Genomic DNA, 15,475 nt, shown 5'->3' on the forward strand with positions numbered 1-15,475 from the left:
CAATCCACAATTGAGGTGATACAACTGAGATAGCTCCCTGTCTTTGTTGCCATCCACCTGGGACCTTGGATGCTTCCAGTGTGCAATCAGCCTGTGACGCTAATGTGAGTCCCAATGCAGTCTACAATTTAGGATGGTTTTTAAAAAAACAAAAAGCATACTGGACTTTTGATCTTACCCTGAGAGGATTTTCATTGAGATATGGAGGTTCTCCTTCCACCATTTCTATGGCCATGATCCCTAAAGACCAGATGTCCACTTTGGGCCCATATGCCTTTCTTGTCACCACTTCAGGAGCCATCCAGTAGGGGGTTCCCACCATTGTGCTCCGTTTACTCTGCTCGGGAGTGATCTGAGCACAGAAGCCGAAGTCAGCTGCAGCAAAGGAAAAGCAAAGACGATGGCTTACAGAAACGGTATGAAACCAGCAGAAGAAGCAGACGAAAGAGCAAGTGGGGAAGTTGGCATAAAGAGGAAGAGAGGCTGAAGAACACTGACAGACTGGAGAACAGAGAGGAAAATGATATGATTATTGTCAAACAAAGACAACATCCATACTGGAAAAATAAAAAAAAAGGAGAAACGCAGCAAAAATTAAGCAAGGATAGCAAGGTGCATTTCAACAAGCGAAACCAGCAGATGAGAATCTCCAGCTCATAAGTCAAATGAGGCTTGGCAGGCGTCCTCCTTGGACCATGTCGCCCTAGATAGTTCAGTTGGTTAGAGCATGGTGTTGACAATGCCAAAGTTGCAGGTTCAATCACCGTATGAGACAGCTGCATATCCCTGCATTGCAGGGAATTGGACTCAATGATCCCCAGAGTCCCTCCCAACAATTCTATGATTCTATGATCAGCGGTTGCTGCAAACTCTTCTTCCTTTGCTTAACTTACACCGTTTGAAAGCACTGTGATTGACCACTGGGCAGCCCCACCCACCTTTCAAATTGGCCCACAGTAGTGGTTGGAGGAGATCTGGAGTTGCTCCAGTCCTTCCTGAAGATGCTGAGGAGTGAACTTGAGACCTTTTGCATATGCTTTGCCACTGAGCTGTGCCCCCATTTTCACACATGGAACTCAAACTGATATCAGTGGAATAGGTAAGCAGTGGTAAGCATTTCCCCCACTCAAATGGATGGGACCTTAAAAATGCTTAATCTCAGCTTCATCGTGCAGCATGCATCTCCACATAAAACTAGGAAAGTAAATGGGTAAGTAATAGCTGTGTACCACTGCTGATACTACAATCTTGGGTGACTACAGGAGATTGCATTATAACCTGGGTACAAATTAGCAAAGTGTCACCATCACAACATGGGAAATATCACTTTGGAGCCTCTTCTCCAGCATCCTTTCCCCCACAGTCTGATCCATCTTCTTATATTCTTAAGCATATCCAAGACACATAGGGTTTTAGTCCTACTTGAAGTAGATTCATTGAAATGAATGCACATTAATTTCAGTGGGTCTACTCTGAATAGGATTCTGCCCTGTTATGTACTGAGATAAGTCTTAAGTGCTTTTCCGCCACAATCTTAAAACGTTTAGGCCTGCAGCCATTTTTGGGGAGCCAAAAACAAAAAAGAAAACCCAAAATCCAAATTCATAAGGATTCAGAGAGCAGCAGCATAGAATACAGATTATTTGAAAATTATGAAAAGGAAGAAAAAAACTGAGAAGCAAAAAGTGTTACTGGGAGCACCATATACATACACACACACGTACACATATTTCTCAACATAAGTGGGGTAGGAAGAACTCCCTGACTCTTAGAATGTTTTAGAGAAGTTTCTCCCTACCACAATGAGAGAAGCACCAGTCAAATATCTGTGCTGACAGTTAGGGATGGAGGAGAAAACCATCAGACCTGCATTTAAAGCAAAGCAACCTAATTTGCCAGTTCCCAGCCTTGTGTATCAAAAATGTAGCTATCAATGGGTTCACATGCTCTCCAAATTTTTGTGATGTGGTGTACTTTATTGGGAACTGCGTGCGAAAGTGCACATTTTAAGAGAAGATGCAACATTAAGCATTCTAAACTGCATATCCTAGGTGCTTAAAACGTACATGCAATTCTAGCTGCTTTTTTAATTTTCGAAAAATACATAGGATGGAATGTGCATGTCACTGAGTACATGATCACCTACCTAAGTGGCTACACATGGATAATTATGTAGAGATGGGGAGTTAAGCATAACTGAAACTCCCTTTGATACCAAAACTGGCACCATTTCTCACCTGTTTTTGCACTATTTTTTTATTGGAGGGGAGAGATATATACCACCACTTTACCCTGATAACACACCACAATACCACACCACAATAACTACAGTGGCAAAAGCCTTACAGTGAATACCTACTGAGTTTGACAGATCCATCCATCCCAAGAAGAATGTTGTCACTCTTGATGTCTCTATGGATCACTTGGTTTGAATGCAAGAAATCCAGAGCTTGCAGGCACTGATATTTAGAAAGTAATAGATAAGATACTTTTAAAAGAGCATGGTGCAAGTCAAGGATTGTGGTCTGATTTATTAGGAAATGGAGGAGGTGAAGTATATTGCTGAATCATTTTTTGTTTTCATTTCTATAGGAATGGTAAGATGACAGAGTTTACGCTATGAAGAGAGCAACTTGCTACATGGGCACTCACACATTATTTCATTCCAAGGTAGCATATATTTCATTCCAAGGTAGCATATATGTGGCTTCCAGGTGATCACCCACCCAGGTGTCAAGACCCATACCTGCTTAGCTTCAGCAAGCAGGTGGCCTCTTGAAGCTTCAGACCATACCTTGGTACATTTAGCTCATTTCCCAGCACTGCCACCACTTCCTTCGCTGAATAGAGATCCACTCTTCAATGGCCAAATCGTTCTCCCTTCCCACAGGAAGTATCCAACAACTGTGGGCATATACTTTGGCAGTGGCATCTGCTCTGTCCCACCTCGGTCATCAGGAAATTACAAACCATGGTTTTAAACTCCCCATAGTACCCTAGAGCAATGCTACTTTGGGTATAACTGGCTAGCTCCTCCTACCATTATCTAGCAGATATACTCATGCCAAAAGGTGGTAACAGCCTGGTTTGTATGTAAATATCTCAGCTTAAAAGATTGGGAAATGCATGGGATTTGTGCCTTCACGCTCCACTGCCCCTCTCCTCTTGGTATGCTGCAGTAAGAAGACTTCAGTTAAGCTATAGTCAAACCTGGAAACAATGGGTTGTTGGTCCAACATTTGCTCAGCTCAAGAGTAGGACCATGAACATGAATAACTTATAGCCACTCATTTTAATAGGCTTACTCTGAGAAGAGCTAAGGTTGCACACAACGGTAGGGTTAAGAAGGTTCAGAGCAAGTCAATGACCTTAAACCGTGGTTTGAAGGAAATGTAAAGTTCTCACTTGTTCCAAACCTTGTAACCATGGTTTCCTGGCTCAGATGTAATGGAAAGGTATGGCTAAAGATTTCTGGAATTAACCACAGTGCCTTGGGAATGGAAGAGGGGAGGGACAATGCACATAGGCATAAGGATAGCCCCAGTGCTTTTTGTTTTGGTAACAAACAAATAAATGAAGTGTCGGTACTCAAATCTTGATAAAAGTGCCATAGGTCCAAGCACAAAATGGTTGTGATGGGCAGCAAAAAAACCAGAGGCAATGGCATTCCATACTGGTGACACTTTGTCACACACAAAAAGCACTGGATAGTATATATTTCAGCTTCATGAGCCAAGATATGTGCATCCAAAGCAGGCCAATGTATAAACATAACCGTTGGTTGAAGACCACCATGCTGTCACAGAATGAAATTACTTACCTCTCTACAGACAGCAGCTATCTGCCCTTCATCCATGCAGGTTTCTGTAACAACGTCAGTCAAAGAGCCACCAGCCAAGTACTCCATTACCACCCAAAGTTCATCACCAACAAGGTAACTGAGACATCAAATTCAAGAAGTCATTAGTAGATGAATATGGAAAAAAATATCAGTTCAATGTGGTCTGAATGCTGTGGTCCACAAACAACATTACACCAATAAACCAAAGAAACAGAAGGTATTGATGGGTACCAGACAGGAGGGAATGCTTCACCCTCCCCACGCTATTAACTTATTTTGCTTATGGTCCCCACCTCTCCCCTGGGGTTCTGGATGCATACTGGCCAAACTGCAGCAGAATAGCACCTGGAAATCTGCCTTCCCTCTCCACTTTGCAGCTGTTCAGCAGAGGCTCAGGCTGGCACCTGCTTCTAATGAGGCACTTGTGGCCTAACGGTTCCCACAAATGAACAGTTACACCCAAGAAGCTAGCAAGTATCCTTTGGTCACCAGTGATTGATTTACTCATTTGTGGCCTAACGGTTCCCACAAATGAACAGTTACACCCAAGAAGCTAGCAAGTATCCTTTGGTCACCAGTGATTGATTTACTCATTTGCTATCTTTCCACAAGGAACTGTGCCCAAGGTGGCTTACAGCAAACCTTCAAAACCAGTGGGGCTGGTGCTCATTGGAACCGATAGGGAAGAGGACAAGGAGCACAAACAGTAGGCAGACCAAGAGCCAATGATAGGCAGAGCCAGTGTGACCTCCTAGACTGGTTTTAAGCAAAGCAATAGGTTGGGGCTGGCTGAGGACAGACCAAGCTTGATGGGTGAATGGCCCACTTGCCCTAGTGGTGCAGCCTCCACCACTGATCACATTTTTATCCAAAGCTTCCTAGCAACCATTATCAGACGGTCACTTGAAGGTACTTACCTATCTAAGTAGTTAACTATGTTGGAATTCTTATTTTCCCTCATGACCAGGATCTCATTGATTATTAATTCCTTTTTGGGTTGCTGCTGGAGATTCATTTGCTTTATAGCCACCTGAAATGACATTTTCATGAAACTTAATTTCTGTTTTTAAGTGAACCCTCCCCTTCAGAAAACAAAAAATAAAAAAATGCACAAAATAAGTGCAATAGACTGGAGACAACTAGATAGGTAACCGCTGAGAACAGCACCAAGTTAATTAAGAGGGCAAATTAGGTAATAACTATAATACTTAACATTTGCATAGCACTTCCTGATCTCCAAAGTGCTTGACATGCATAATTTAGTTGCAATTCTTGCAACAACCCTGTAAGGTTAGCTGGCCTTGCTGCAAATGATGGGGGAATCTAAAGTTACTTAGGAAGCTCATGGTAAAGGTGAGAATCAAATCAGGGATTTCATGGGTCACTATTACCATCTCTCAGACTTATTGGTTTAAAGAAGTTGTGGGGAACCTGTGGCCCTCCAGATGTTGCCAAAATGCAGCTCCCATCCTCCCCAGCCATTGGCTAAGCTTGCTGGAGCTGACAGGAGTTGTAGTTCAGCAACATCTGGATGGGCAAAGCCTTCCCACACCTGGTTTAATTCTAGGCCTGCCTCAAGTCACGTACAACCCAGAGGACGGGGGGTGCTCTATATTTAGGTTGTGTGAGTGAGGGGAGCCAAGCGCACTCTGCGCCCACCACTTACCTCCCTGTACATTCTGTGCCAAGTTTTTTTTCTCTTAGCCAAGCTGGTATTAAAGCTCAGCTGAGGAGAAAAGTATGGGGACAGTTTGCATGGAGATAATCTGTGAGTACGAGGAGGGATTCACACACGCCTCAGCTGTGAACTTATCTGGATCTAAAACTTAAGTTTCCCACTACCAAGAATTCATTATAAATAGTGCACAGTAAATGTTGTTGAATATATCTAAGTTGCATCAGTTCTATGATGACAACAAGCAGATTCACATTCTTATGAAACAGCTATGTTAAGTGCTAACACACTTTGCTTCAGAAACCAGTATGCACAGTAAATGGGTTGCTCTGACAGAAGGAGACCTGCCCTGGGAGGAAGACTCTTTCCATAGGAGGGAAGAAGCCCTAGGATACTACCCAATGGATAAAATGTACAGGAGGTGGAGAAGAATTTTCTGCTGTATGGTGTGAATATTCGATTGTGGTCACAATAGGGTCAAAAAGGGAATTTTAAAAAAGCAAACACACCCAATGCTATCCATGAAATGCTGGGTAAAACAGTGTCTCAGCTGCACTCCTGGGGGTTCCATCTCTTTTTGAAATCACTGGCAATTGAGAGTCCACTATATATCTGGAGGTATCCTGCTCAACTTTATCTAGTGTTCCAGCACTGATAATTGTCAATGCAATGTATATCTTGCTGATATCAACAGCCAAACTTGCATGAGTGTTAATGGATCTTGATTGCCCCTTAACCTCTCTTTCTTTCCAAGCTTGAAAACCCCAATCTTTCTACTGGGCTTCACCATAATTGTGAAAAAAAGGTGCAAACATTAAGCTGACAACTCAACATTAGTCAAACTCAAAGAAGTTCAGAGGCCTCCCCATTCAGTGCTTTGTATGGGTCACACTTCGGTCGACATGCAGAATGGTACCGAGCGTGACACAAGCGACTCATAATTGCATAGCTTAAGGTTAGGCCTTTGACCTTCAGTTTGATTCCCCCTCCCTTAGCTTTAACTCTTGAGGTCAACTAACCTCCGTGTTACCTAAATACAAATCCCAGATATTTAACCGCAATCCTTCTTTAATTAATATTTATAGCAAACTTTGGAAATCAAAGAGTCTGTCCAAGTGTTAAGAATAATTAGCATCACTGGGACTAATATGTATAGAATCTCCATTATGAGACCACCCAGCACCTAAAAAGATAGGAGGGTATTGTATTAACTATGACAGGCTTAGCAGCTGGATTTTAGCGCCTGCTTCTACAGCAAATGAGCACTGAGGGCAAGTCACATCGACTGCTGCAAATACATATAGTCACAACCAACAGACTGTGTGCCATCACAGAGGTTGCCAGATCCATTATGTCTTCTGCCACAGCCACCATAATCAGAACTAAGACCCATCAAGCTTAAGAACAGGTGATAAGTCCCAGCTGGATCAGGGTAAAGGCCCAACTCATCCAGCATCGTGTTTTCACAGTTGCTAACCAGGTGCCAACCAGGTGCCTATGGGATGCCTGCAGGTAGGACCCAAGAACAGCCGTGGTCTCCATACTCATGATCCCCAAAAGTGGTATTCAGAGCCATACCACCTCCGCTGCATTTCCCCCCATACACAGGTTTTGGGAAGCAGTTTTTCCTAACACAACACATTTATGTACGTTATTTTCCACTAATATATGCATTTTTGTACACATTGCTCGCCTGTAGTTCATATTGCTCAGCACTGCAAAATTCAGACTGTGAATATTTCAAAGGGTGCCTACACTTCAGTTCATATACTGTTTCAGAAAGTGTGAATTAGGTAAGTTTGCCTTTAAATGTGATCTGAACCCAATTTCTCCCCCATTCTTACTTACAAGTGATGCAGTTCTGCATCAGAGGCAGGCAATAACCCAAAAGTGTGTACAAGTGTATTACAAGTGGTATGAGAAAACTGGGCAGAATTTTAAAAGCAGAGAAGAAACAGACACCAACATTGCACATACCTCCTGCCCTGTGGCAACGTCTATCGCTGTATAAACTGTACCTGAAGCTCTACAAGAAAATAGAATGTGTCGTCAAGATATGTGGAGGTGCCAAACAGGAAGAACATGAATAAAAATGAGCACATACTTATGCCTGCTGGTCACTGCTACAAAGTGTGTTGCCCAGTTTTAGAAAAGATTCTGTCAATTAAGTAGCTGGTGAGTTATTAGATGTTTAACACTGACATGCACTGAACAGTCTTTCTACAGTGCCAGAATGTTGTTTGGAACTGTGGATATTAATTAGCAAGCAAAATTATTTTAAGAGCATTTCACTTTTTTCTCCCACAGCCTGGATCCCTCGGTTTAATGCAATGTTTCCATTGGATATGCCATTCATCATTTCAATGTTAATGCTAATGTGTTTTCTGTGACTAATAGGGAAGTTTAATCCAATTTGTTTACATTTTTTAAAAAACCTGTTTACTCATGGTTGTCAGTGCAGAACCAAAGTTCAAGTGCAGAGGATTTTGATTTGAGCATTTTATTTAGATAACCTTCTACCTGCTTATATCCAGATGTCATTCTTCAGGCTACAGAAATAGGTCTGGCAGGTGTCAGAAGTATTTTGAGATTGAATATGAAACTACAGTTTGGTTCTCACACAATGCTAAATGCTGATTTATTAAACTATGGTTTGTCAAACCATGAGTTAGCATTACATGTGAACCCTGCCCAGAGGCCCAATATGGGTTGTTTACTGTCAACAAACCACAATCTGAAACTATGGTTTGATGTTGACTTATGAACCTTGATTTATTTCAACTATAGCATGGAATTACATTAAAAAACAGCACCCTTCCTTAACCATGGTTTGCTTGTACCCCTCACAAATACTCAAACTATAAATGCTCACCAAACTTAATGAACGGCTGGGGGCAGGGGACCTAATTTTGAAGAAAGAAGCCACTCCTTCTTTGATTGTCTGGGGGCTAACTTGTATTAACTTGTGGTTTGTTGAACAAGCCTTGGCTTAAACAAACCTTGGGTTGGTGTTATTTGCAAACAAGTCCAGTTTCTGTGTGATAAAATAACACATATAAATAAAATTTTATTCTGCAATAAAATATATTTGTCATGATGCACACAACAGCAATATTTTATCTTTCCCATACTGTGGAATACTCAAAGATGTTGAGGTGAGATCTGAACCAGGGAATTACTGATGGTTGCTCACATTGGTAGCTCCAGGTGTGAAGACGAGGCAACCAAATTGTAGTCCCTGCCTTATGGAAAATATGCCAGTGATAACTTGTATAACCAAACATACATGAATAAATGGGCAGAAATACTATAATCAAAACTGAGCCCCTGTGCCTTGGCAATACTTACCCCTGGCCAATTTTTTCAAACCTTGTATATTTCTTTTTCGGGTCTCCAACACTTACAATGCTTCCTGAAAAAAACAAAGGAAGGTCATCATCACTGGAAGATAATACCTTTTAAGTGAGAGCGAAGAAAAAGAAAAGGATAATATCATGTGAAGTGAGCTTATATTTTCAGCTGAGGTTGTGTTCAGTCCTGTGGGAGAGACACTGGGATGGGTGGGCAAAATTCACCAGACATTTCCATAGGAGGGCCTAAGGTTCCCTGTATTTTTAACTGACTGGGGCTGGTCAGAGTTGTATGTTTAAACAGTTCAGAGGGCACCAGATTGTGAAAGTGTAGTATAGAAGTATTTTTCAAAAGGAGTTAGCAGAATCTGAAAGAAGATTATCTATGACCACTTTAATTTCAAAGGGGGAGAGGAGCCTATCTGTGTACAAGGAGAAAAGAAGTTAGGTAATCTCCAAGCAACGGAATTGGAAAAGGGAAACCCTTCAGATCAGGAAGATAATGAGAGATTCTGAACCCGTTTTCAACTGTTGAATCAGATGAATCAACTTGGGTTTGGTGTCTTCATGCAAACTGCGCTTCTGGGGGCTGGACAAGTTGACCCTCGGGGTCCCTTCCAACTCTACACTTCTATGAAATTCTGTGAGAAGAACAAAATAAGAGCAAAAATGTGAGAACATATGATTTCTAGTAAGACAGACAAAAGGTGCATATATTCCCCCTCCCAAAGCAGGATACAGGGGTCAGCTTTCTATAATGGGGGTGATTCAAAATACAAATAATCTTTGCTAGACCTAATAGCACTGCATCTTCTTTGCATTCTAAAACTGCAAGGGAAGAAAATGGATAGATGCAAAAATGTACCAAGCATTGCTTTCAAAACCACTTAAAAATGAGCCATTGACAGGTGAAGACATATGTCATAACACTGAAAACGACCTTGGCCATGATATTTAGGTGCTTTCAAAAGTAGAAATAAATGCTTTGAAATATATGCTTTGAAAATTTTCTTTTGTTGTTGTTGCTTTCTTCCTTTTTCTTTCTCTGTAATTTTTGAAACTTCTAATAAATATCATTTAAAAAACAAAAACAAAAGTAGAAATAAAAAACTGCCTGAATATTGCAGTAGACAGGGAAGGACAGCAGGTGGCAACTTAAGGAACCATGGGAGTTACAACATGACGGGCTATGCTGAAGGAAAATTCAGTGTGAAGGGAGAAGAAAGATGCTGAGATCCAAACTCCCGCAGAGAATATGCAATACTCTGATACAGAGAATATGCAAAACCCAGATACTCTGTGATTCGTTACTAGAGCTGGGCATGTAACAGGCAGAATATTCTGTTGCATTCACAAGGGGGAAAGGCCAGGCAGCTAATAATTATAACTGGTAAGCTCTAAAGCTTCATACAGGTGGGGGTAACAAAGTTGGGTAGTGCTACTTCCCCCTTCCACCCATCCTTTCATGCTATTATTGATATCACCCAACCCAACTAATGTGCCAGTTCAGTAGTGAATAGACTTTGCACACACCTGTCCTCTTCTGGTTCTGTGCAACAGCCCAAAGGGCAAGACTACAAGGACAGCTTCTAGCACCCTACTTTTTCCCAACAAGGACCATAGCTCAGTGGCAGAGCAGCCGCTTTGCACCCATGAGGTCCTAGGTTTAACCCTTGGCAGCATCTCCAGGTAGGGCTAGAAAATACTCCTGCCCAAGCTGCTGCCAGTTAGTGTAAGCAATACTGAGCTAGATGGGATAATAGTTTTACTTCACATAAGGCAGATTCCTGTGTTCCCAGGAGTTGTGGGTAAGCAGAGGCCTCTTGAGCTTCTGCCTCCAGGAGTCCACTGCTTCAATGCTCAGATCCCCTTTGGAGAGCCAGAGGGTATTGGTAAAATACGCTCCATGGCAAGGTGGAATAAAGCCTTATACAGTGGTACCTGTAGTTACGAACTTAATTAGTTCCAGAGGTCCATTCTTAACCTGAAACTGTTCTTAACTAGAGACGCTCTTTTGCTAGTAGGGCCTCTTGCTGCCGGCACACAATTTCCGTTCTCATCCTGGAGCAAAGTTCTCAACTCAAGGTAACTCTTCCAGGTTAGTGGAGTTTGTAACCTGAAGCGTTTGTAACCTGAGGCGTTTGTAACTCGAGGTACCACTGTATGTGCTGCTGGTATCTATTTATTTTTTCCTAAGAAATAAAGAAGAGTCAATCTCATTTAGAGATCAAACAAAGCTGTGTGGCATCTTTCTGAAGGTGGATGGAGGTCAATCCTGAAGATATTAAAGAAGGAAGAAAATTAGGGGGGTGGGATGCACCACCTTGGTTCCAAACATAAAGCTTTGTTAATTAATTCTTAATTATTTTCCTAATTAGCTCTCAGTCGTACAGACAAATGCAATACATCATGTTTCAGAAGACTGTTTGAAATTCCATTGGATTTTCAATCTGCAGCTCGAAGTTGGCTGGAAGGCAACTACTCAGACACCTTAATCAGGCATACATTACATTCTTAAGGAGGAGAGAAAAAAAGCAGACATTCATGAAACAACCAAAAATCAATCAAGGAAGGAAAGGCTTGGAGATGTGGGGCAGGCAGGCAATTGTTACTGTGCCTCATTAATAATGCTCATCCATAAGAGTTGTCGTCTCATGAGAGATCTCATGTAAAAATAGCTTGCTTGCAACTCTTGGCTTCAATGAGAGTGGCCATTAGCATTTGGAAACCTGGGAGACTCATTCAGATTATCTAGTCTGGTGGATGAGAAGAACAGAACAGCTGTGCTTGATTTGACCCAAAAACCACCCAATCAAGCATCCTGTCTTAGACAGCAGCCACCTAGATATCTTTGGGAGAATAGCAAGGAGGTCATGATATCAATAGTCCTCTCCCTAGATATATGTCCTCCCACTAGCTGGTACTTTGAGGTAGACTGCATGGTGGGTCCACTTGGTTATTATGGCTAGGTATCCATTGATAGATTTCTCCTTGATAAATTTGTGGTCAAGTATCAATAGTGTGCAAGCAAGGACGAAACACTCACTTAATTTCTCTAGGATCTCCTCATCAGTCATCTTGGATTTTTTCCGCTGCCGATCTGTATTTCTATACAAGGTGTTTGAGTTGGAATTCTCAGGCTGAGGGGTTGTAGGTTCCTTCACTGGGGCTGGAGCCACAACAGGTTCAATGACAGAACGTGTGTAAATCTGAAAGAAACAATGGCGGGAAATACCTTAATTCCATTGTGAACTTGGGGAAATTGAACAACAATGAATTGCCAATGAGCTACATACAAGGAAACACTTTAATTGTCTCCTGTGCTTTCACAAATATTATACTGCTTTCTCTCTAAAGGTTTAATTTAAGCTCCTGACAGGCAGATAATGGATTTCAAGACTTCCATTACACTGTTCAATTTACACATTACACCCTGAACCAAGAGCTCTGCTATGCCTTTTCACACAATGCAGAAAAGCTTGGGATTAAGTGATAAATCTCAGAGCACAGCTACCTGACTGCCATAGTTTCCTACAAATGAAAATCCTAAGACTGGGTACTAAACTCAAAGTTGTTCCTTCAAAATGAATTTTCCTCCATGGCTCGTAATAGCTACTGGCTTTGCCATAGGCAGTGTGTGCTCTGAGCAAAACCAGATAAAAAGCTAGCACAGAGGCAATCTTATTTCTGTGCCAAGAGGGGTTAAACCTGGAAATTTGCACAGAGAGACTTCTCTGGGGATTGTTTAAAAAAAGCTGTTTCGGGCTACCCGGCTAACAAAATTTCACCAGACCGCACTTTGTGTGTCTCTGCAGCCATAAGGGCTAGACATTCATGGAAAGCAGAGATTCCCAAAAGCTCGCATTCTGTATCACCACCAGATTCTGTGCCCCTTCGCCATCCCCAACCCTATGCATTCCTGCTGAACAAGGGCAAATACGCAGACATATGGTCCTACCATACAGACAACAATTCAAACTAAAACTGTTAGCAGCTCACTGATTTTGTATGCTCTGGTCGTGGGGCAATAACAGGTGGTGGCTCATTGTCATCATCATCATCATCATCTTCCTCATCCTCCTCTTCGGAAACTGGGGGAGCCAGTGGAGGTTCTGATGCAGTCTTTGTGCTCTGTATGTGCAAAAGATGTATTCATAAAATGAGGCTTCAGCTGTTTACGGGATTACTATCAGAACATGAGGAGGTCTGGCTGTAGGACAAGGGCCGGGGGTCTGTGGTCTGCAGGCCTAATTAGGTCCACCAGGTAACCCACTTGGCCTGTGAGGGCTACCTGCCCTATACCTGAAATCACACATGACATTAGGTGTGGAGCAGGAAAAAACCATGGCTACACCAAAAGGGAGTTTGCAGTGATCTGACTTTTTTGGAATGTATTTGTCCCATGAACAGAAGTGGCTTGCTGGGTGGGGAAGAACTGGGTTGTTATTACGTACCAGGGTGGAGTGCTGTATTGGCTCCATTGGTGTCTTTGTACCACACCAACTTCACCACCACCTCGCCTCTCTCCCTCTTGGTAAGCAACAACAACTCACCTGCCGGGAAGCTACCCAGTGACTCCACGCCACCTGGGAAGCCACTTCTGCCTGCCCATGATCTCATTTAGAGCATTCTGACAGAGCTTTAAAATTCTCCTGGTAGAGCCACATCTGCAAAAACAGGCCTGCTCAAGAAGCCAGTTGAGTTCTTTATGGCTTCATCACTGTCATTTTCCCTTTACAGTCAAAGATGGCATACTTATTTTTAAAAAGCAAAACAATGGCAAAGGGAAAAAGGAATTCTCATTTCATGAGATGCTTGTAGAATTCATTACAGGGAAGTCATTTTGACCAGCCACTTGTTCTCATAGAGACCATGCAATGAACACTATTTCTCTCTTTTTAAATTGTCTTTTATTGATTTTCATACAATTTAATAAACTTAATTCAGTTTCAATACAATATTCCTTAGCATCTTGACTTCCCATCCTTACTTCCATGATGTTTCTGTTTAAATCTTTTATTTACTATTTTAAATGCAATACTTTTTTTTCTAAAAGATATATTGTACATTACATTCTTTTATCATTCTCATTCCTTTGCTTATATTTCAAGTCCTGCCTACGATTTCATTTGGCTATACTGTTTTCTCAGATAATCCGAAAAGGTTCTCTACTCTTCTACCAGCAATTCCATACTATTTCTCGACTGCCCATTGCATGGCCATTGTTGTGTAATTGAGTCCATAATATTACGTACCTCAGCATTAAAAAGAATAAGAAGAGGAAAGGAAAGTCCTACTTCAACTATTCAGAATGGAAAATAAGACATTCATACTGAGAACTCAGTATTGATAGGGATTGCTTTAATTGTACTTTTGGGGGTTTTGCTGTGATTCAATTTTCATTAAATACACAGTGCTATTTCAAGCATTCCTATAAGCAAAAAGACATAAGAAAAGCCTGACTGCTGGATTAGTCCAAATGGGGACCATCTATTCCAACATCCTGTTCTTGCAGTGGCCAGCCAGAGGCCTCTATGGAAAACCTGTAAGTGGGACATGAGCACAACGGCACTCCCCTAATATTTTTGATTCCCAGAAACTGGTATTCAGAGCCAGCTGCAAATCACATCAAGCCAAAAATCTCAGCAGAGACACTATTCCCCCCCAAAATGGAATTAGTTCACATTCAACAGCAGGTTCTTATACTCACCGAAGGATGGGCTGCGATATATCCATGGGCACTTTTATCTGAAACGTGCAACAACAAAAGTTCTCAATAGCTTCATTGATCCTAAATGGCTTACAGGGCAGTTAGGAGATGACACATGTGTGGCAATGTTGGACAGGGTCAAACCCTCCCCTATACTACTCATTTGCTTCCAATCACGACCTCCCATGCTGCTGTTTAGTTTTAAAAAGGAAAAGGAAATCAAAAGCCTGTTGAGATCTCTTCTGCATAACCACCCTTTTTTTTTTTTTTTTTTTTTGCTCTTGCTTCTGTTTTGTGTGTGCATGTGTTGTCTACTCTGGGTCAATGAGGGGATGGTATACACACAAAGATGACCGATGGTTGGTGAAAGATCCTGTGTGAAAGGCTAGGAAGGGAAGATTTCCCAGGGTGGAAGGCTGGGAGAAGAAAGGGAAGCTCTCAGGTGAGAGCTGGGTGGGCCCACCCCTTTCTGTGTGGAGCAAGGGTTAAGAGCTATGTTTGAGGGAGGGCTTCGCATTTTCTCTTTCTCTTTCTGTTTTTATTTTCATTTAGATTCGTTTGTTTTTTATTGTGTTGTATTATGAAAAAGCCTCAATATAATTATACCCGCCCCATAAAATTATTATTAAGTGTTCTTAGAGGTTAGGCATAGCAGTGAGCCTCAACGGGGTTCTTCCAAAAGGAAGTAAGAAGAAGGGTGTACAGCAGGAGTCATCAATCTTTTGAGACCTAAGGACATCACCATCCCATGTCACTTCCCTCTCCCAGATCATGAAAAAGCAGGCAGAACACAGGCTTCACTTTTCCAAAGGATCTGGGGGAAAGCAATTGCCTGTAGAATAAATTCTAGCCTTGAAAAGCATAGAGAGCTGAAAAAGGAAGTGCAAAAGAGTGTCATG

General features: G+C 41.9%; 1 protein-coding gene across 8 annotated transcripts in view; it reads right to left on the reverse strand.

The window, feature by feature from the left end:
- The window catches only part of PAK3 (p21 (RAC1) activated kinase 3), a 79,086-nt gene that overhangs the window by 5,845 nt on the left and 57,766 nt on the right, over nucleotides 1–15,475 (reverse strand). For 6 of the 8 annotated variants that reach the window (XM_079961710.1, XM_079961711.1, XM_079961708.1 and 3 more), the window contains 10 exons: nucleotides 14,577–14,614; nucleotides 12,866–12,997; nucleotides 11,913–12,075; nucleotides 9,385–9,507; nucleotides 8,865–8,928; nucleotides 7,494–7,542; nucleotides 4,759–4,871; nucleotides 3,821–3,938; nucleotides 2,360–2,459; nucleotides 179–375 (listed from right to left, as the gene is read on the reverse strand). In XM_079961710.1, coding sequence (XP_079817836.1) covers nucleotides 179–375; nucleotides 2,360–2,459; nucleotides 3,821–3,938; nucleotides 4,759–4,871; nucleotides 7,494–7,542; nucleotides 8,865–8,928; nucleotides 9,385–9,507; nucleotides 11,913–12,075; nucleotides 12,866–12,997; nucleotides 14,577–14,614 — 1,097 coding nt within the window. The remainder of the gene's footprint in view (nucleotides 1–178; nucleotides 376–2,359; nucleotides 2,460–3,820; nucleotides 3,939–4,758; nucleotides 4,872–7,493; nucleotides 7,543–8,864; nucleotides 8,929–9,384; nucleotides 9,508–11,912; nucleotides 12,076–12,865; nucleotides 12,998–14,576; nucleotides 14,615–15,475) is intronic. The other 2 variants (XM_079961713.1, XM_079961714.1) reach the window with 1 other exon arrangement.

The sequence above is a fragment of the Podarcis cretensis genome (genome assembly GCF_951804945.1).
Source record: "Podarcis cretensis genome assembly, chromosome: Z".
NCBI lineage: Eukaryota > Metazoa > Chordata > Lepidosauria > Squamata > Lacertidae > Podarcis > Podarcis cretensis.